The sequence below is a fragment of the Sorex araneus genome, chromosome 6 (assembly GCF_027595985.1).
Source record: "Sorex araneus isolate mSorAra2 chromosome 6, mSorAra2.pri, whole genome shotgun sequence".
NCBI lineage: Eukaryota > Metazoa > Chordata > Mammalia > Eulipotyphla > Soricidae > Sorex > Sorex araneus.
The window spans coordinates 102,434,529-102,456,213 of record NC_073307.1 but is presented as its reverse complement, the minus strand read 5'-3'; the positions used below and the strand labels follow the sequence as shown (position 1 = coordinate 102,456,213).

The 21,685-nt window shown below is 54.0% G+C and overlaps 1 protein-coding gene across 1 annotated transcript in view; it reads right to left on the bottom strand.

Moving 5' to 3' along the window:
- CLPB (ClpB family mitochondrial disaggregase) overlaps window positions 1-21,685 on the bottom strand; it is a 129,758-nt gene that overhangs the window by 89,992 nt on the left and 18,081 nt on the right. Inside the window, exon 3 of the mRNA XM_004618207.2 lies at window positions 12,123-12,209. Coding sequence (XP_004618264.1) covers window positions 12,123-12,209 — 87 coding nt within the window. The remainder of the gene's footprint in view (window positions 1-12,122; window positions 12,210-21,685) is intronic.

The following is a 21,685-nucleotide window of genomic DNA, read 5'->3' as shown; positions in this document are numbered from 1 at the left end:
TGGCTGGACTCCCCTGCTCGGAAGGAGCCTCACCCAGAAATCTTCACCCTCACGCTGAGAAACTACGGAATGCGGGTTTTCTGACTAAAGTCTTTCATGGAGTCGGGGATGGGCTACTTTCTCCAGCTCCCTGTGCTCCTGGAAGCCCCAGCAATCACACATAGCCCCAAAGCCATCACCCAGTTAAAATTTGAACTCCAGCTATATCACCCCATTAAAAATTTTGGATTTCTTGGGGCTGGAGAGATAGCACAGTGGGTAGGGCATTTGCCTTGCACGTGGCCGACCCGGGTTCGAATCCCAGCATCCCATATGGTCACCCAAGCACTGCCAGGAGTAATTCCTGAGTGTATGAGCCAGGAGTAACCCCTGTGCATTGCTGGGTGTGACCCAAAAAGAAAAAAAAATTTTGGATTTCTTGGAACAACATCTCAAACACTGATAACCCAGGAGTAGCATACCAGATTGGATGTGATGTGATGTAGAAGGCAATTAATCTAGATTAATAAAATATAAACACAGAAGGCTTAACCTTTAACATCTTAGTAATATCTTATACAAGGATTTAAGGGCTCCATGGTGAGATACAACAATTTTCACTAACTTTCATCTAAAGAAACATTTTTTTTTTTTTTTGGTTTTTGGGTCACACCTGGCAATGCACAGGGGTTACTCTGGCTTATGCACTCAGGAATTACTCCTGGCTGTGCTCAGGGGACTATATGGGATGCTGGGAATTGAACCAGGGTCGGCCGCATGCAAGGCAAACACCCTACCCATATGCTATCACTCCAGCCCCAAGAAACATTTTTTGATCATTCTGCTAGCAAATTATTGATAATAAGCAATATAAAATAAATCATTGAGGTCCTGAAATGAGGGCAGGCTTAAGGGATAATTGGGAAAATCAGAGACAATGATGGAAGGAAGGTGTAATGGTGGTGGGATTGGTGTTGGAATACTGAATGCCTGTAACAAATCATCATACACAACTTTGTAATCCACAGTGTTTATATATAAAGTGTAAGGGGAGAAAAAATCAACATATTGGGGTTGTAGAGATAGTACAGCAGGTAGGATGCTTGCCTTGCATGTGGCCAACCTGGGCTCAATCGCTGGCATCCCATATGGTCCTCTGAGCACCATCAGGAGTGATCCCTGAATGCAGAGCCAGGAGTAACCCTGTAAATCTTTTGGTGTGGCCTCAAAATCTAATATATATACATATATACACACATATATGTATTTATATAGTATACACACATAAACACTAACATATTAGGGGATAGAGAGGGAGTACAGAAAGTAAGGTGTCTGCCTTGCATACAGCTGACCCAGGTTCAATTGCTGGCATCCCATATGGTCCCCTGAACACTCAGCAGTGATCCCTGAGCACAGAGCCAGGGGTTAATGAGCACTGCTGGGTATGAACCCCAAACCAAATATATTTATAGATCAACATATTAAGGGATGGTGAGGTATACAGCAAGTAAGGTGTCTGCCTCACACACAGCTGACTCAAGTTCAATCGTCGGCATCCCATATGGTCCCTGAAACATGGTCAGGAACGATCCCTAAGCACAGAGCCAGGAGTTACCCCTGAACATCGCTGGGTGTGGACTAAAAACCAAACATACAGAGGAATCAATATATTAGGGGGTGGAGAGATCGTAGAGCGAGTAAGGTGTCTGCCCTGCACGCGATCAACCTGAGTTCAGTACTCAGCACCCCATGTGGTTTCCCAAGCCTGATTCCTGAGCAGGAATTCCTAAACAGAACCAGGCGTAAGCCCTGAGGACTACTAGGTGTGGCCCCGAAACAAACACACAAGCAAAAACCAACATAGTAGTAGTCAGAAAACCAAACAATGCTAATCGAACAGTTGATCCTGGTGCCAGAGTGATAGTACAGTCGATATGGCGATTGTCTTGCATGCAGCTGACCAGGGTTCAATCCCTGGTATCCCATATGGTGCCCGGAGCAGCACCAGGAGTAATTCCTGAGTGCAGAACCAAGAGTAAGCTCTGAGAACTGCCAGCTGTGGCCCAAAAGCCAAAAAAAAAAAAAAAAAAAGTGAGTTTCTCCAGTGAGTCTCCCCACTGTAAAACATCTCTTCCCAAAAGAAAAAAAAAAAAATCTCTTTCCTATGCTGATCCAGGAAGAATGAAGGACTCCGAGAAAGCAGAGAATTCCTGAAGGAAAGTCCAGACCGTCAGACACCCCCCAAACCTCAACCCCTGCCAAGCGTGTCCCCCACTGCCTCTCAGGGACTTCTAGGGCTCCTTAGTGGCGGAACTGGCACCCTAAGCCTCGCTAAGCCTTCTCAGACCCCCAGCTCCTAGCCTGCACCTCCTATTTCCTGGGGGGTGTGCCGGGGACGGACCCCAGAGCCTCATGCACCTCCAGCCCCCGCTCTCTGCATCTCCCTCCCGCGAGACTGGCACAGGCCATTTCTAACCTCCGTCTGCAGGGCCTCGCCCAGAGGTTTTCTGAACGAGGGCTGGATAAGTGAATGAGGCAAACAAATGAACTTGTTATTTGGTGGGAAATGGGGCAGAACACGGCAGACAACTGTTGCAGCCCGGCCCCACCTTCTCCCACCCGAGGGTCCAGACGAGGCTGCAGGGGCTGCGCTGTGGAATCCCCCCGGCCCTCCTGATCTGCAGCGGTCCCCAGACAAAGCTGAGAAAGGAAACAGCCAGCCCCCCCCAAGGAGCATTTCACTCAGATTAAAGTGGGGGCTGGGGGTGGGGGGACTCTCAGGACAGGGGGAGCCGCAGCACATGGGGAGCCAGTGGCCGCCATCCAATCGATGCGGAGGCTTTCTGCTCTCAGTGGCCGGAGGGGCTCAGGCACATTGTTTGGGGAAGAGCGGGGGGCCGGCGCGTGTCAGGGCCGGCTGCGGGGCAGCTGGGGTTGGTGAAGCAAGAAGGGCAGTGATGCCCTCGCCCGCTCGTCCCCACACAATGTTGGGCCCCTCCAACTCCGCCTCCTCTCTGTCCCCCCACATACACGGCCCGGGATCACTGTGCTGTGTCACGGGTCCCAGGGAGGGGACAAAGAGGGACCTATTCCCCAGCCCAGGCACATACACCTTGATGAGTGAGGAAGCAGGGAGGTCACAGTGCAGGGGGTCGGCTGACAAGTCCAATGAGCTGTGGCTCATGCAGCCTGGAGGCCGGCCGGCAAGTGGCCGGGGAGAGCAGGGGGCCCGACCAACAGCAGCAGCTGGCTCAGTCTGGAGGGCCCGCGCCAGGGATGGAGAGGCTGAGGAGAGCAGGTTCCTCCCTGATGTCAGATTCCTTAGGACACGCGCAGCCAGGGACCTCTGCTCCAGTCCCCCCCGCCTCTGTGCGTGATTCACCCGAGGAGCCAAAAGGGCGGTAGTCACAGTCAGACAAACGTGGAGAGAGTTTGCACGGATGACCTCAGAGCTGTCCGGCTATTCGCCATGAGGGACCAGGTCCACCCTGCAAGGGGCCCACGGGGGCTCGGTCACATGGCAGGAGTCACAGTAAAGGGGCTGGAACCAACTCCCCCATTGAAGTCTGCGCCCCGTGCCTGCCACCATGCTGTTTCCTTTCCTGGCATCCGGAAGTCCTCCTCCTCCCCGTCCCGAGTTCCCGAGCCTGAGACAGTGACACTTGCAGAGGGCAGTGAAAGAGAGCAGGTCGCAGCAGTAAGCTAGGGGCAGCGGGAGCCAGACGGAGAAGGACATGGGGCAGAGGCAAAGGCGGGTGGAAACAAGGTGACTCATTTGGGGCCAGGCTCAAGGAGGGAAGTCCCGGCACGACCCCTCACGCCCCAGCCTGCTCTTCCGCCGGATGGTCACGCACACTGAATAATGAAGTGGCCTTTGCCACTCCTCAGCCTGTGTGTGCACCACACTGCGTGCCCGGGACATCATGAGACAGCCCAAGGCCCGCTGAGACCCAGGCCTGTGCATGCTCCCTGCAAACCGGGAGCCACAAGCCAAGGAGCCCTCACGGAACCAGCAGCTGACACCAGAGTGAGCCGAGTCTCTCTGAGAAGTGGTGCAGGGAACAGAGCAATAGCACAGGAGTTAAGGCACTTGCCATGCATGAAGCAGACGATCTGCAGAACCACAGGACCCCCTGAGCACAGAATTGGGAGCAGCTCTGGAGCAATACTGGGCAAGGCCTGAAATTCACCACCATACCCCCAGCCCCCGCCAAAAAAAAAAAATATATATATATATACACACCCACATGCCCTTCACTGTGCAGCAGACCTGGGCGGGCAGTGGCTATTCTCCTGGCCCCCACCTGCCTGCTTGAGGAGATAAGGGAGAGAAGGAGAAGGGGGTGGGGGCGGGGTGCCCCCCGAGACTGTCACGTTAGGCAAATGAGCTGGCCCTGCTTCCCACAGCGCCGTAATTCGGGCTGCGGGAGGTCAAGGCATGCGCCTGCCAAACTAGAAATGGGCGCAGGCTGGAACTGGAATATCATTACTACAAAACAGGATTATGCGGAGCAACGACTCCAAATGGGATTAGCAATGACTCTGTTACTCGGAGATGATCAGCCCCGGCAGCGGCAGCGGGCTCGGCACACTTTGCGGGGGGCACCACGCTGGCACCTGGCCAGCCCTCACCCACCCTTCCTTGCTGGGAAATAGTGGGCACTGCCTGCATTCGGCAGGTGGCCGTCGGGGACAAGAGCCAGCCCAGGAGGGGGAGTCCCCTGTTCTCAGCTTCTCTGACTTTAAGATGTGGAGAAGGAAAATCACGAAAGGTGGCCTTGGTGTCACCGGTGAGGCGGGGCAGAGACAAGAGCCTCTCCTCCATCAAACACGGGCTCACTTGGTTTGGTTTTGGCGCTGCACCCCGTGGTGCTCAGGGGTTACTCCTGGCTCTGCACTCGGGACTCACTCCTGGCAGGCTCGGAGGACCATATGGGATGCCGAGGATCGAACCCAGGACTGCTGCATGCAAGGCAAGCACCCTACCCGCTGTGCTAACCCTCCGGCCCCAGTCAGAGACAGGCTTGCCTTCAGGCCCTGCCTGAACTTCCTGTCGGCGGCATGAGGAACAGCAGCAATGAAGGCACAGCTCCGATCACACTCCTTTCACCACAGGAGACCCAGGACCAGTGCCCACTCCAGGGCCAGGACCGTTCTAGAGCCTCCCCTCTTATTCCCACACTGTCACTTCCAAACTGCCTCCTAGGGTTCAGGTAGAACCAGAAATGGAAGACCAGGGGAAGGCGGGGGATGGGACCCAGGAGATGGCCTAAGTGGTAGGGCACACACCTGGCACCTGCCAGGCCCCAAGTTTGATCCCTAAGGCGGCTGTCCTCTGGCCCAGCACTGCTGGGTGGAGGTGGGTCTTTGGCCCAACATCCCCAGAGGCAGCAGCGTTGAAACAGCCCAAGCCCGGCACTGAGGCGCTGCCTCGCTGGCCCCAGAAGAGCCTGGGTATGAACCCGCAGGCCGCACGGCCACACAGCCCGCCTGGGGTGAGGCTGGCTCTTCACACACTGCGGTTCCTCCCACTAACTGCGCATGTGTCTTCACTCTCACCTGTGGGCCTAAGCGACTCATGTTCCTCACAGAGACACTGTCCTCCATCTGTCTATCCAATGACCTCCATCTTCCAGGGCCTGCTCCTTGTACGATCCCCCGGCCTGGCCCTCTGAGGCCAGACCACATTCTACCTTATCCAGAGAGAGTGAGTAGGACTGGTTTCCAGCTCTGTGTGTGTGTTTGTGTTTGTGTGTGTGTGTTTGTGTGTGTGCGTGTGCATGGTCAGAGCTGAGCACCTAGGGACTTAGGGATCAGGAGACCATATGGGGTATCTGGGATTGAACCCAGGTCGGCTGTGTGCAAGGCAAGTGCCCCCTTCTGACAGCTCTGCAAGGACATGAGAGTGCTTCGCTGGTTATTCCAATCTCTCCAAACCTTTGGCCTGGCACCCATCGGGGATTTACTCGGCACCAGGTTCTCTGCCTGCAATGAGACCCAGCCTGAGCCCACTCAGCTCCCGGGCCAGCTGGACTCGCTCTGGCTCCTCTCCGTCTGCTCCCTCCTCCAACTGCAGTGGAATCGAGGGAACAAGTGAGGGCTCGGGGTTCAGAGAAGCCTGGTTGCCTCCTTCACAGCCTGGTCATTCACGGGCTATGCTGAGCTCCACATACCCCACATGTGAAACAGGAATCCTAACCCCTTCCTGTCAGGGTGGGCATGCGGGTGGTGCCTGCCACGTGCTTGGCTCACGACGGGACCCAAATAGCTGTGACAGACCCGCACCCAGCAAGCCAGGAGGGGGCCAGCACCAAGCAGTAAGTCCCCCACTCACTCTGCAGCCCACAGCCAGACCGAGGGGTAGGGCAGATCTCCATGTGGCAGACCCTGGGGGCTGTGTCGAAACAGTGCCCAGTGCTCTCCCTGTTGGAAGAACACCTGGGGTGTGGGGGATATCCTCCACGAAAGGCCTGGAAACTCTCAGAGCACAGCCGCCAACTGGAGTGGGCACTGGGCTTAAAAGACAGGACCGAGGCCCCCCGTTCTGTAATAAGGTGGAGGGAAAATACGCAAATGGGGAAATAAATGGCTGCAGGGGTAGGGTGGGGGTGTAATTCAATGGTCATCCGCCAAGGAGGGGAACATTTTAAAATTAACAAAGCCCAGGTACCACATCCAGGAAGGCCTTGGCACACGCGTATTCTCCACTCATTAGCTCAGCTCCCCGGGAGCCCGGCCAAGCGGGGAAGGCAGTGCCGGGAAGCGGGCTGATGAGATGCACTTGCTCCGGGAGCAGAGGCAGGAGGCGGCGGGAGGGAGACGCTGGTGGGGAATTTCAAACAGTTCTGCTGGGGGGCTGTGTGCGCGCCCGCCCGGAGGCTCTCACTTTCTTGGAGGCCAGAGAGCAACTGGAACCACCACCCCTTGCTGAGGGGCTGGGCTTCCTGAAGTGCCACGGGCCCCCCAGCTGGCAGCCCGGGGGCAAGGCGCCCTAGTCTGATGTGGGAAGGCGAGGCCAGCCCCAACCTGTTGCCCACCGCGTCCTTCCTGCTAAACTAACGGAACTTCATTCCTGTAAGCCCACCGCAAAGCCCTCAGAAGGTGAATTTACCGGGTCTGCGCATCAATACTTAAGACTTCAAAACAGTATGCATGGTGTGAACCTGCAAATCCGTGTTCCCCAGAATATACAGTACTTTGCTGTGAGACACACAGAGTGCAGGCTGGCCGTGGGAGGCAGGGACCCTCCCCGCCGTCCTACTGCTCCGGCCTCCACTGAACATTTCTGTCTGTGAGGGCTGGAGAGACTGCACACCAGCTAAGTGCCTGCCTTGCACAGTGTGGGCCCGGGTCAATCCCTGGAGCCCTGCACACCACCAGGCATGGTCCAGATACCATTTCCCTCTGCCGTGACAGTGGTTAGGCATATTGGTCAACACTAAACACTAGGTATTGTCAGTTTTTAAAATATCTAGCCTTTGTAAGCAGATATCTGGTGGTAGCTCACTGTGATTCTGATTTACATTTTCTTAAATAATCCTGAGCATTTTTTTTTTTTGGCTTTTTGAGTCACACCCAGCAATGCTCAGGGGTTACTCCTGGCTCTGCACTCAGGAATTACCCCTGGCGGTGCTCGGGGGACCATATGGGATGCTGGGAATCAAACCCGGGTCAGCTGCGTGCAAGGCAAATGCCCTACCCGCTGTGCTATCGCTCCAGCCTAATCCTGAGCATCTTTTTATGCAATTATCTACTATTTGCTTTTTCCTTTGGTCAAGTGTCTGCTCAATTCTTTTGTCCGTTATTTAAAAAAAAGTGGTATCTTTTTGTTTTGTTTGTTTTAGGGCCACGGTCGGCAGTGCTCAGGGGCTATTCCTAGACTCAGGGTCTAACCCAGGCTCCTGCATGTAGACCGTATGCTCAGTCCATTGAGCGCTCCCCAGCCCTGGGCTGCCTTTTTATTGGTAAGAGTTCTTTATATGTCCCAGATACTATTTCTTCCTCAGCCATGTATACCATGGTAGGGTCTTTTGGGGAGAAAGTAGAAACCGTAAGGATCCAGATCATACTATTTCTTTTCTAAACCATGAGCTCCCTGCACGTGCTGATGAAGGGGTAGGAAAGAACTCAGCCTTCCGTCGGCGAGCATCTTAGTGCCTGAGCGCCCAGCATCTGCTAAGACTCCCAAGGATCTTTGTTCCTCCCCACACGGGCCCAGCCCACATCAGGCTGGAGGGAAAGCTCCATCTGGGGAAATGGTCACCCCATGAACAGCTTTTGGCCCCCCAGGCTCTTCTCCTCCTAAAGGCCTGTTCTGGTCGGCCAGGCTCCTGGAATGGTCAACAGTCGTCACACTTCACTGCTGGCCATTGTCCACTGGGAAAGGTAGGAGGCTCCCGATCCATCCCTCAGTGAAAGAGCAAACAGTGGGGCCCCTGCGGCTGCTCGGACATCAAAGTTGAGCAAACAGGCCCGCAGGCCCTGCCTCTTGGCCGCACATCCTGCAGAGGCCTCCGAAGGGGCTTCCCCGAGGAGGTCTTGACTTTCAGCTTGTCACTGCACACATCAAAGTTTGCACCACACACGAACTGGGCGCATGGGCTCGAATCAAGTTGCCCAAGAGCGGATACTCAGCTATTGTGTCCAGGTTTAATCCTGTGTTTTCCCAAGTAATTAAGCCTTCTTGCTTATGAACTTGTGACTAAGTAAAAGCATCGCGGAGAGGTTGTAACATCAAAGTGACCTTCCACCGTCTGTCCGTGTTTGGTAAAATTGGATTTCTTTCCCTTCTGAAAGGAAAACTAATCGAATTTAGTGGAGGACTGGAGAGATCTGCACGAGCCAGTGAAGGCAACGAGGAGCCACAGTGCTCATCTGGGGACCCCGTGGGGGGAGCCTCCTTGGGGCTGCGTTGGGAGTGCAAGGCAGCATGGAGACACGGAGACTCGGGCTGAGCAGGGCCTGGAGTGGACGGGCAGGCAGAAAGGGGTCAGTCCTAGGACTGCTCTTCTGGTCTCTACTATACCCATGCTATATCTACTATACTATGACAGACGTTTGATTGTCGGAGTCAAACGTTTGTAGGTCTCTGGCAGAAAGGCCGTCACGTGGCTATCACGTGGCCTCAGTCCAAGTAAACTTCCCAAGGCAAAGGCTGTGGCTCCTTATTCTTCAAGGTCCCCCCCCCCCAATACAGTGCACACAGCAGTCTAGGACACAGCCTAGATTTTAAAAAGTTTGCTGGATGCCGAAAAGAATACAAAGGGATGTGAAACAAAGTTCTCTCCTGGAGAAGCAAAGTTCTCTGGATCCTCTTTCTTTGCTTTGCTCTTTGGGGAATGTCTACCTAGACAATACTCACTTCTAGGGGCCAGAGCAGGTAGGGCATTTGCCTGGCATGCGGCCGACCTGGGGTTCGATTCCCAGCACCCCATATGGTTGGTCACCTGAGCTCGATAGGAATGATCCTTGAGCAGAGAGCCAGGAGTAACCCGAGCATTGCTGGGTATGCAGCCTGTCCCCTCAACAAAATTCAACTCCACATGACTTAGAGTGAGAACAGCATGATTCATCTGTACTTGCACACACACTCACACACACACAGATCTATCTCTAGATAGAGGGAATTCATGGAGCTGCTACTTTCTTCTCTATATTAACAAAAACAATGAACTTATTTTCGGAAAAGAAAACCTCTGGTTCAATCCTGATAAGATTAGCCTTGCTTTTACCAATATGATTTCTGATCTTAATCCAGTTTTAATTCTCTTGTGTACATTTATGTCTGTGTTTTAATTTAAGTAATCGCAAACCCTTTTTGGGGGGAATTAAAAGGAGAGAATAAACTATTAATTAAATTTCCAGGCATATTTTGAATGCTGTTCAATGGTGCTGTAGTTCCTAGTGGAAAAAAAAATAGTACTCTTTCAACTATATTAAAAATAAAATAATAATGACTGGAGCAATAGCACAGCGGGTAGGGTGTTTGCCTTGCACACGGCTGACTCGGGTTCAATTCCCAGCTTCCCACATGGTCCCCTGAGCACTGCCAGGAGTAATTCCTGAGTGCAGAGCCAGGTGTAACCCCTGTGCATTGCTGGGTGTGACCCCAAAAGAAAAAAAAATTAAAAAATTACATAAATACATCCACAGATGAAAGTTCACTAGAAGCTAATCCTTTTCAGGGGAGAGACAATCGTGTTCTCCCTGAATGCCTAAGGACTCAACCATTAACCTGGCTCTCACAGAGGCAATTGAGGGGAATTGAGAGCGCTAATTTCAGCATCTCTCCATTGAGCAATGGCTATCAACGTGCTAACTGAGATGGAGACTCTGTGGTTTCAGCCTTGAATCAAGGAGTATTGTTCCAATAACCTCCCTTCATCTAAATGTGATTCTGAGACAGTGGCATTTCAGGTACGGCCAGAGCGATGCCAGATGGGTTTGGTGATGCCATACTGAGTACCAGCAAGCTTCCAGGGAGAAGAAACTGCAGTTAGATGGAATTGCTTTGGCTTTGATAATCCTCCAAGACCACCTCCACGATACCTCACCTACTTGGCTGTGACCAGCTGCTGCTGGCATTCCTGCACCTGGCTGGATTTTTCCTCTCACCCAGAGCATTCTTACCTTCTACTATATCATGTTTATTGTTCATCACTGCCTCTCTCTGAGGGACCATTGCCAGGAGAGGTATAAGCTCCCTGAGGGTGGGGATCTCTGTCTACACACCACAGTGCTGGGCACAGGTAAGTGCCCACCTACCAATGCAACATGGTAAGTCCAAGCGAAGATGGTGCTATGTAACATGGAATAAAACCTGTCCTCCCTGGACACTAAAAGGAAGAGGGCTCAGAAAGACCCGTCATTTGTCCTAGGAACTACAGTATGTCACATAAGTCAATACTTTCACTTTGCTCAAGGAGCTTCACTGATTGGCTAATGACCCTGATTAAAGTCAGAGCAATCAGTTAAACCAACACCTCATTAAACTCGGGGAGGAGTGTCCCCAAAGCACACTCCTGACCCACAATACTTGCCAGTACAGGCTCTTTCCTCTTTGGTCTCTTTAACACTGAAAATAAATAAACCACCTAAGCCTCTACCCTGTTATTGCTCTACCCCTCACTGCATTTTCTTTACCAGATGATGTGCTTGGGGGGTCACAAGCGCAGTAAGAACAAGTTGATGAGAGTATCGAGACCCTCTCTAGTCTGGGTAGCAGGGAATCTGCACTGAGGAGCAGAAACACACCCCGGCCCCACAGGTCAGCAGAGGGGGCCCCAACTATCTGGGTTCCCCCCTTTCCTCAGCTGTAAATAAGAACAGTGTGTACCCTCAGGGGTGGCTGTGAAAATTTGAAGTAATTTTTTGGGTTTGGAAGCCACAACTAGCGGTGCTCAGGACCTAATCCCAACTCAGTGCTCCAAGGCTGGCTCCCAAAGGTCAGTGGGAGGGAGGGAGGGTTATGATGATGCAGGGCCAGTGACTGAACACAGGGCTCCCACATGCTCAAGAGGGCAGAAAAGAGTAAAACCTTAATGGGAGGGAGAGAACTATCCTCCATCACACACACACACACACACACACACACACCCCTTGATGGGTTGATTCATATAACACAGCTCACACATGTCTCCTTGACTCTTTACAACAGCTGCCTCAAGAATGAAAATCACTGGGGCTGGAGCAATAGCACAGTGGGTAGGGCGTTTGCCTTGCATGCGGCTGACCCGGGTTCGATCCCTAGCATCCCATATGGTCCCCTGAGCACCGCCAGGAGTAATTCCTGAGTGCAGAGCCAGGAGTAACCCCTGTGCATCGCCAGGTGTGACCCAAAAAGCAAAAAAAAAAAAAAAAAGAATGAAAATCACTGGGAGAAGGTCACAAAGTCTGTGACCACCAGAGCAAGGCCTGGAGCACTTTGGTACCATCCACTGCACCAGGCGCAGCCCAGTTCCTCAGGCCAAGGCCGCCCTCCCTTGCTCTGGGGAACATGGGGTGGGGGGCGTCAAGGACGAAGTTTTGGGAGCATGGTCTGCCAGGATGGCACAGAGCCGTGTGCATGCCTCTGTGTGTGTGTGTGTGTGTGTGTGTGTGTGTGTGTGTGTGTTGGGGTGGGGGGAACGGGTGTCTCTCACCTGTCATTTCGGCTGATGGCTGCCACCATGAGTGCCGTCCAGCCAAGTTTGTGCCTCGCATTGACATTTGCGCCTTCTGACAACAGCCTGGAGAGACAAAGAGGAGCAATTTCAGTGGAAAACCCTCCATGAAGGTACAAATAAGAAAAAACAAGTGTCACATAATAGCAGGCGCCCAAACAGAGCCTCAGCAGCTGCTCCCACACCCACAGCCCCCGCCCAGTGTCGGCTTTAACTCCAGCAGCACTGCCCAGTTAAGAATTCTGGATTTGGGGGCTGGAGCTATAGCACAGCGGGTAGGGCATTTGCTTTGCATGTGGCTGACCCAGGTTCGATTCCCAGCATCCCATATGGTCCCCTGAGAACCGCCAGGAGTAATTTCTCAGTGCAAAGCCAGGAGTAACCCCTGTGCATTGCTAGGTGTGATCCAAAAAAATAAAAGAAAAAAAAATTCTGGATTTTCCTGGAGCCCACTGCTGTATTCGAGGCCATGGGACATCTCCAATATCAACAACACTGACATGGCTGAGTAGATGGATGGGATGAAACGCAGAAACCAACCAATCTCAACTAACAAACATTATCACAGAAGGCTAACTTGCAATAACAGCTTAATAAACCCTCAGACAAGGGTTTACTATCCCCATGGTGAAATGCAACAATTTCCACACAATTTCAATGGAAATATTTTTTGATCATTTCATTAGTCATTTAGTGGTAACAAGCAATATAAAATAAATTACTGTAAGCCTGCTATGGGGCAGGCTTGAAGGGTAGTTGGGAAAATGGAGACAGTGGTGGCGGGAAGGTGACCGTGGTACTGGGATTGGGGTTGGAATAGTGAATATCTGTAACAAATCATCATGAATGACTTTGTAAACCATGGTGGTAAAATAAGGTGGAGAAAAAAATTTCTAAAAATTTAAAAGAATAGGGGAGGCTGAAAGAGCGTCAACAGAGGTTGTGGGGGCCTAAGCCCCCTCTGAGCTCCTCCTGCTCCTCCCCAGGACCCCACCTCAGCCTTTGGGGCACTTCTCCCGCTGTTCCTAGAGACGTGGCCCCCACCCCGGTACTGGACACTCCTGTCCCCATCCCCAAGTCCAGCCTAGGTTCAGAGCGCTCTCTCCCGCCTCCTGACTTACTCATTCCAATCTTTCTGTTCTTTTCTTTTTGCGCCAGGAGGCAGGGAGGGGTGTTTGGGCTACACCTGTCAGTGCTCAGGGATCACTCCTGGCTCAGTGCTCAGGGATCACTCCTGGCGGTGCTCCGGGATCCAATGCAGGCTGGTCACAAGCAGGACAAGCGCTGTCCCTGCTGCACTGCCTCTCAGGCCCCTAATTCCACTTTCACGTTCGCCGGGGCTGTGCACTCTCGCTAGAGGCTCCCAGATGCACTGCCTCCCAGATCTCTCCTTGGACGACTCTGGGGCTAAGCTCTTAATGTGGTGGCGTTTCTTACCTAGGTCACTCCCAGAGTACTTAAGGATCGCACATCTCCAGTTTATCTATGAGGAAACTGTTAAAAATCTGGAGTCCTTGAATCCAAGGTGTTAGGAAAGCTGACTGCAAACTTGAGATCTGGCATATATCAGAGAGGCACTGTATCAAATACAGTCGCTGGAGGGCCAGAAAGAGAGTACAGTGGGTAGGGCATCTGCCTCGCATGCAGCCGGATTTGATCCCTGGCACCTATGGTCTCCTGAGCACATCAGGAGTGATCCCTGAGTGCAGAGCTAGGAGTAAACCCTGCACACAGCGGGGTATGCCCCCCCCCCAATCAAACATAAATAAACTATTTTGTTGTTGGATAAGTTGTTGGCCTGTATTTTAGTCAGTATTTCGGGGTGGTTGGGCCACCCATGGTAATTCTCAGCACTCCATATGTTGTTGGGGATGGAACCTGGGTTGGCCACACGCAAGGAAGACGTCCTACAGGGAGATCCTCTGGCCCATGGGGGACATGCTTTAAGAAAACCCTGAAAACCCTGAATAACAGATTCCAGGCACAGGGAGCCGGGGAGTGAGGAGAGAACTGCCATCCAGTACTGGGGACCCTCCGCAGCAGGGATAGGCCTCAGAGCCTTCCATGCATGCTTCTCCATTATTCTTTGTATGTCTGCAGGGGCTGACGTGGCCCTCAATACGAGGGACTGCCTCAGTGAGGTGAAAGGCCGCACTGAAGGCCGCAAACTACTCAAGAGCCAGGACAGAAGCTGGGCCCAAGGTCCAGAGTGACGCGACAGCCTGAGCCCTTCTCACCTCTGCCCTCCTCCTCCAGCCTTGGAACTGGCTCCAGGCAAACAGGGAAGACAAGAAGCAGAACCAGCTTCAAAGAGGAGGGGGTGAGGAGAAGGCCTGGGGTCTGCCTGAGGGAGGAAGACTGTTCAGTCCTGGCGGGAGGGAGGCTCAGGACAGCAGGAAACTGGAGCCTGTAAGGATGAGCTGCAGGTCTGCAAACGGGGACCCTTCAAGTCAAGACACTTCACCAACAGGCACGATCTTCTTTTCTCTGGGGGCAGGGGCTCCCAAGTGGTGCTCAGGAGGTTGGGGAGCCCCATCAGTGATTTTTGGTCATGTGGACTGGCAGTTGGCAAGGGCAGAGGATGCAATGGTGTTTGGGCTTCCAGCTATGCTATTGCTCTAACCCCAGTTAGTTTCATTTTTTAAGTGAAATTGTTGGGCTGGAACGATAGTACAGTGGGTAGGGTATTTGCCTTGCACGCGGCCGACCCAGGTTCGATCCCCAGCATCCCATATGGTCCCCAAGCAATGTCAGGAGTGATTCCTTAGTGTAGAGCCAGGAGTAACCCCTGTGCATCACTGGGTATGGCCCAAAAAGCAAAAAACAAACAAACAAACAAAGAGAAATTGTTGTGTAGCGAAAATATGAAAGAGAAGAGGGAAAAAAGGGAAAAGGGAATCCCATAGAGTTTAAAAAAGAAAAGAAATTTCAAGCTAGGATATAGGAAATTCCAGATGAAAAGTTCTAGTCTTTTTCTTTTTCTTTTCTCTCCTTCCTTCCTTCCTTCCTTCCTTCCTTCCTTCCTTCCTTCCTTCCTTCCTTCCTTCCTTCCTTCCTTCCTTCCTTCCTCCCTCCCTCCCTCCCTCCCTCCCTTCCTTCCATTCCTCTTTCTTTCTTCTTGTTTTGTGAGCCACACCCAGTGGTGCTCAGGGCTCACTCCTGGCTCTGTGCTCAGTTAGCCCCCATGGTGAGGCTTGGGGGACCATATGGAGTATTGGGGATCAAACCCAATACTCAGGTCAGACAAATGCAAGGCAAGTGCCTTACCCACTATACGACCTCTCCAGCCACCTAAATCTTCACTGTCCCATGAATATCTGCCCTTGAATTCTACCTCCCAGCTACCAAAAACGACACTTCAAGAACATCCTGTTATAGGTTCCTTTGGGGAACTGTGTCGGCATTTTCTGGGCATGCTATGTCCTCGGAGTGGCTTCCCAGTTCCTAGGGCCTGTGCACGTCTATTAGACTAGGCTGAGGTGGGTCCTCTCCAAGGCCCGCTCCATCTCCCGGCCTGGCCAGCAGGACAGCAGAGTACCTGCTCCTGGGCAGCCGCCGGCCTCCTACGCACAGCTGGTCAGCGAGTGTAGAGGGACCCTGCATGGTCCTGCTCTCGGGAGACCATACGCAGTGCTGGGGACTGACTCCTGGTTGATCTCTGGCAAGGCAAGTGGTTCATTCACCATGCGACCTCTGGGCCCAGCAGCCATGAGTTACTACTGTCAGCATGTGGGGCCGTCTCTTCCCGAACCCTCCCTTCCAGGGGTTTCTTTTCCCAGGAAGGTCTGCTGGGAGAGAGGATCTGGCCAAGGAGCCGCCCCCTGGAGGGAGTAGAGCGGGGGAGCCCGCACAGGCAGCTAGGGGGCAGTCAGGAGCCGGCTGCCCAGGGGTGAGCTCCCAGCCGGCCTCACTGCAGACTCGGGAAGATGCAAGCTCGCGCCCCTCGGGCCTTCTCCCCACGGCAGGCCGTCCCGGTGTTTCCCGGGGACCGTGGGTGCAGAAAGGCCGCGGGAGGTCACTCCAGGCACATCCTCCTCTGCAACCTGGTGGGGATGAGGGGTAAAGGGAAAATCTGTGACCCACGGCCCAAAGGCTGTGCTGCAGATTCTTACTCGACCACTGTCTCGGGGCCAAACGGGGGTGGGGGGGAGGTGTGTGTGTGATGCTCCCTACTGGGCAAAGTGGCAGGGAGGATTAAGAGACCCCTCAGAACTCCAGTGAAGATTGGAGGCACCTGCAAAATCAAAGCAGGGCCCGAGCAAACACCACCCCCCCTCATTCCAACCCCAACCACTCTCCCTCTTTCAGAGCAGGCCGGGCCCCTCCCCTGCATGCCCCCAGAGCCCCAGGCTGCCCCCAAAGTTAAGGATTTCCCCCACCCAAGTCTCCTCCATTTCAGCCCGTTGCTTTGCAAGTGAATGCCCAGCGGGCAGTCCTTTCAAAGTCCGGGGCCAGCTGGGCGGTGGTGGCCTGCAGTGAGCCAGCTGAAAGGCCGCTGCAGGCCCGAGAGACCCACCCTTGCTCTCCTGGTGATTTTCAGCAAGGGACCCAGCACGGCAAGTGAATTAATCTCCTTTAAAAAGAGCAATGCCTGTGACAGAGCACGGTGTCTCGGAAAAGGTTAAGATTCCATCATGCGGGAGATGATGGGTGGAGTGCTTAATGCGGGCTGCCACTCCGGGCAGGGCGGCCCGTGGCCGGGCCTGGGAGGCGGGGGCGCCACAGGCCTTTCTCAGCTCCCCCCAGACCGCACAAGGCCCTGCTCTAATGAACTAGGTCTGCTGGAGGGGGGGGGGAACCCACACACTCCCCGGCACAGTACGGTGGAATGGTGCTGGCTGGGTAAGGAGGTAGCTGTGGAGCTGTCACCTCTCGGGACCAAGCCCGCTGGGTCCCCGCATCCATGAGAGCCTGCACGGGTGCACACCTGTTCCCGTCCCGCCATCCGCAGCACGCAGAAGAGCACATCAGGAGCCCTGGAACCAGCCCTGTGAGCGGGGCCAGGCTCGGCTAGTGGGAGGCCAGGGTCCGTCTCCAGCACCACACTAGTCCCCTGAGCGCTGAGCCCAGAGTGAGCCCAGAGCATCACTGAGGCCTGGGGTTCTGGGTGAGGGCCCCAAACAACACGAGTGAATCAGAAGGCTCTAGGAAAGGAATACACAGAACTTGGAGCCTAAGAGTGCGAGAATGTTCTGCGGACTGGGAACTAAATTCAAGTCTCTGGCAAAGGAGAGGCAGAATAAGGCTGTGGGAGGGAAGGGAGAACGATAAAGGAGAGAGGGAGGGACGAGGAGAAGGGAAGAGAGGAAGAGAGAAGAGAAGGAGAGAGAGAGAGAGATCTGTCAGGGGGAGACAGCGCTGGGGGGCCACCGACCTCCTGAGGGGCAGGGGCAAGTCTGGCCCCTCCTGTTCTCACTTTCTGCCAGGAAGGCTGCTGTGTTGCTGACAGTCTTACAGGTTTTGCTGTCTTATTTATGGGGTTCCCAAGAGGTGCTCAGGGGCCCAGACGCCAGTCCCAAAGATTCTCTGCCTACCAGACCAACGGCCCAAGGCGGGCGAGCATGCGACACTGGGGGGTCCCCAGTGCACCGCACTGTGCTGGGGGCCCAGGCTACACCCAGGGTGGCCGTGTGGGGTCAGAGACTGAGCGCGGGAGGCGCATGCATGCACCCTGACCTCCCCTGGCCCCCCATTCTGAAAGACAGAGTGGCCACTGTCCTACTCTTTTTTGTGAAAAATGAGAAACAAAACAGGTGTTTTCCGGGAAAATAAATCCATGCAGTTCCCCTAAGAAGTCTTCCTGAAAACCAGCTAACAAGGCCTGTGCCAACAGCTGTCCCGCTGTCCCTTGCCTCACTCAAAGCTGTCGCTCGAGCAACCGGAGAGGTCTTCTGCCTTCGCTGTGGCACGGGAACGGCGGCCACCCCCGGCTCAGGGACAAAAGTGTCTGCAGCACTTGTCTCCACACAGCCCTCACCCGCTCACTCATCTGGAAGCAACTTGTTCCATACCTGTGTTGGGTGTGTGTGTGTGTGTGTGTGTGTGTTAGGGTGCAGCTTTTCCTCTCGGGGTTCAGGACACTTAGACACGGGAGGGACAGGGGCCTGGCCTCCAATCACAGCTCCAAGTTATCAGCAAAGACAATCCCTCGGGCCAGCCAGGCGGCTGCGAGGGGGGGCAGGACCGCAAGCCAGTTCTGGGGGATCCTGCCTCAGCAGCTCCACCACTCTGGGAGGGAGGGAGGTGCCACGGGCTTCTCCTTCCTCCTCCTTTAAGTCCTAATCAATACAAAGCGGCCACAGAACTTCAATCGAGCATTGTTGCCACTGATTTCCGGATCCTCACAGGACGGAGCCCTCAGCTGCAGCTGGGGAGGGCGGCGGGGTGGGGAGCCCTTGGCCCACCTGCACCAGAGGCCTGGGAGCAGTGAGCCATGCAGACTCAATCAGGATTGCTATCTGGGCCACGGGGCCCTGGCTGGAGCCTCGCAGAAGGCCCTGTTTACAGTAATCACAGCGCCAGGCCAGCTCTGGGGCAGAGGCGAGGCGCCCGGGGCTATAGCACTCACACTAGCCTCCATCTGGGCCTTATCTGCTGGGAGGGGCGGTGGAAGAAGGAGGCTGCCCCAAGCCCAGGACGGACACTCAGCGCAGGCAGACCCTCTCTGGCAGCGCCAACGCTTCCCCTCCCGCACTAAGCGCTCCCTTCCAAGCCTGGTTGAGGACCCTCCTCCAGGGAGCAGTCCAGGCACTTACACTCCAGGAACCCAGCCCACCCCACGGCCACACCGGGCTGGCATCTCTATGAACACAGATGTGTGTGTGCCTTGTCACCAGGCAGTTCCTAAGGCACACATTTTTTTCGGGGTGGGGTGGGCAGGGTGGGTGGCCATATCCAGTGGTGCTCAGGGCTTACTCCTGGCTCTGTGCTCAGGGATCACTCCTGGCGATGCTCAGGGGACCATATTGGATACCAGGGACGAAACCTGGGTCTGCTGCGTGCAAGGCAAGCACCCTCCCCACTGCGCTACTGCTCCGGCCCTCTAAGGCACACATTTTTTAAGCTCCTGGAGTTGAAGCACAGTCTGCAGAAGCCAGTGTGTCCCAATCTCTTATACACACAGGCATGGAGGCATTAAAACAACATGAGGTTATTTGATCCGGGGGCCTGTGCCTCAGTCCCCTGTGCTTGCCAGTGTGCCAGGCCTGCCTAAGAGGGGCATGGGGATGACCACAGGGCAGAGTGGACACAATTAACAAGTGCTAGGCACCATTACTAAAAATGTTCCCTTTGTTCCAGGGCCACAGTACAGGTACGGATCAGGTGCTCAGCGAGTCCTGCTGTATTTAAGGGAGCCAAATCCAAGGCTGGGTGACAACATCCCATGTCACACCCTTAGAATTGTTTCCATCAGGAACATGACACACATTATATAGTGCATACATTATTCTTCAAAAAACGATTTGTTTCAAAATGCTTTCAAACTTACAGAGCAAGGACCTGGAGAGATAGTACAGCAGGCAGGGCGCTGTCTTGCACACGGGCGATCTAGGTGCAGTCCCCAGTATCCCATATGGTCCCCCCAAGCACACCAGGAGTCAATCCTGACTGCAGAGCCAGGAGTAGTAACAGAGCATCACCGGGTGTGGGCCCTGCCCCCCACAAAAAGAAAACAAAAACCCTTACAGAGCAGTTGCAAAAATCATACAAAAACTGGGGCCATGGGGCTAGAGCGACAGTACAGTAGGTTGGGTGTTTGCTTTGCATGTGGGCAACCTGGGTTCGTTTCCTTGCATCCCATATGGTCCCCTGAGCACTGCCAGGAGTAATTCCTTAGTGCAGAGCCAGGAATAAGCCCTGTGCATCGACGGGTGTGATTCAGAAAGCAAAAGAAAAACCAAACAAAAAACCAAACTGGGGCCAGAGCAATAATACAGCAGGCTGGGCATTTGTCTTGCATGCAGCCGATCCAGGTTTGATCCCTGGCATCCCAGATGGTGCCCTGAGCACTGCCAAGAGTAATTCCCGAGGGCAGACTAGGAGTAACCCTTGAGCATCACTGGGTATGACCCAAAGAGCCAAAAACAAAAAACAAACAAAAAAACCAACCCAGAAACAAAAACTGTACAAAAGACTTCACATAACCTTTACTCTCGTTACATTTCACCTCATTTCCTATTTCCTTTCCTCTCTCTTTTCTTTCCTGGATCATGTGACAGTTTCAGTTCCCAAAACTTCAGCACAGATGACCTACAAGAACTGTCTCTTCATAACCATGAACACAACCCACGAAAAACTCAGAACGCTGAACGCTGGCAACTGTTTCCTCCCCAACACCTAGCCTACATTCAAGTTTCCTTATGATGCCAATCAATGCTCTGGAGCAGTTTCTCCAGCGACTGCCCCATCAGTCGGGACCCAGGTCCAGCCTGGGCGCTGCAGCGCCTTTGGCTTCCCTGGATAGCTGCTCGGTCGCTACTACCTGACACTTTGGCAGAGCAACACTCGTTCATCACAGGCTGTCCTACCATCCAGACAACAACTTATGGAGGAACTGTTTCTTATTTTTCTTATGTATTCCTTCGTTCCACAAACTCTTCCTAGAATTGGTTACTACAGTGCCTAGGGGCCGAGGCGCTCGACAACTTTGCAGGGTCTTTGTCACCAAGGCACTCCTGGAGCAGAGATTGCAAGCAAAGGCCCTGGGGCCCAGGACAGAGCCGAGGGGACACAGGGCACCTCCCGGTGGGCAGAGGCCTGCGCAGGAGCACGAGCTCCACGCTGAAACTTGGGGATCCTCTGCGGGGGAACATGTCTCCCCAGGCCACGTGTGCCCCGCCTGCACTTCCTGACACAGAAGACCAGCACGGGAGGGCAATGCACAGGGCTCCCTCGTGTGGGCACTTCTGCCAGGCTCTGAGCCTGGTCAGTGGCTGCCTGGCGACAGAGGACAGGCCCAGCCAGGTGACTGGAGCGTGGGAAAGGGCCGTGGGCGCCACCTACCGGCGCCACAGGACTCTTGGCTGCCTCCCGCCTCCCGCGTCAGCGAGGGAGCTGGCACCTTGCCAGAGAGCTAGTCACACCGTGGCAGAGAGACAGAAGTGACTCAAACTTCTCAAACAGGGCTGGCACTTGAGACACCACTTCCAAGCTCCAGAAGCCCCCTGAGATTTTCAGCAAAGAACACACCGTGCAAAGCGGATCCTCACACCTGCCCGGCCAGGCCAGCGAGGGCAAAGGCGCGGCCCTCATTCATTCAGGATCATTCCTGCAGCAAAACGCAAGCGGCAGTGTCCCCAAACTAGGCTGCGAGGAATAGAGATGAATCCTATACGGCCCGCTCAAAGGAGCTTCTTCCAAGAACGTGGAAGAACTTGAGAGACTGTGCTACCAGGAGCCTGTCAGAGGAAGAAACACGCAACGAAGACGACTTCACTCACAGCTGGAAGATAAAGCAATCCAGCCAAGCAGCGGACAAAACCAAACCCGAATCAGCCCCTGGTTGCAGAACTGAGGCTCCCAGTGGGAACGTGATGTAATAA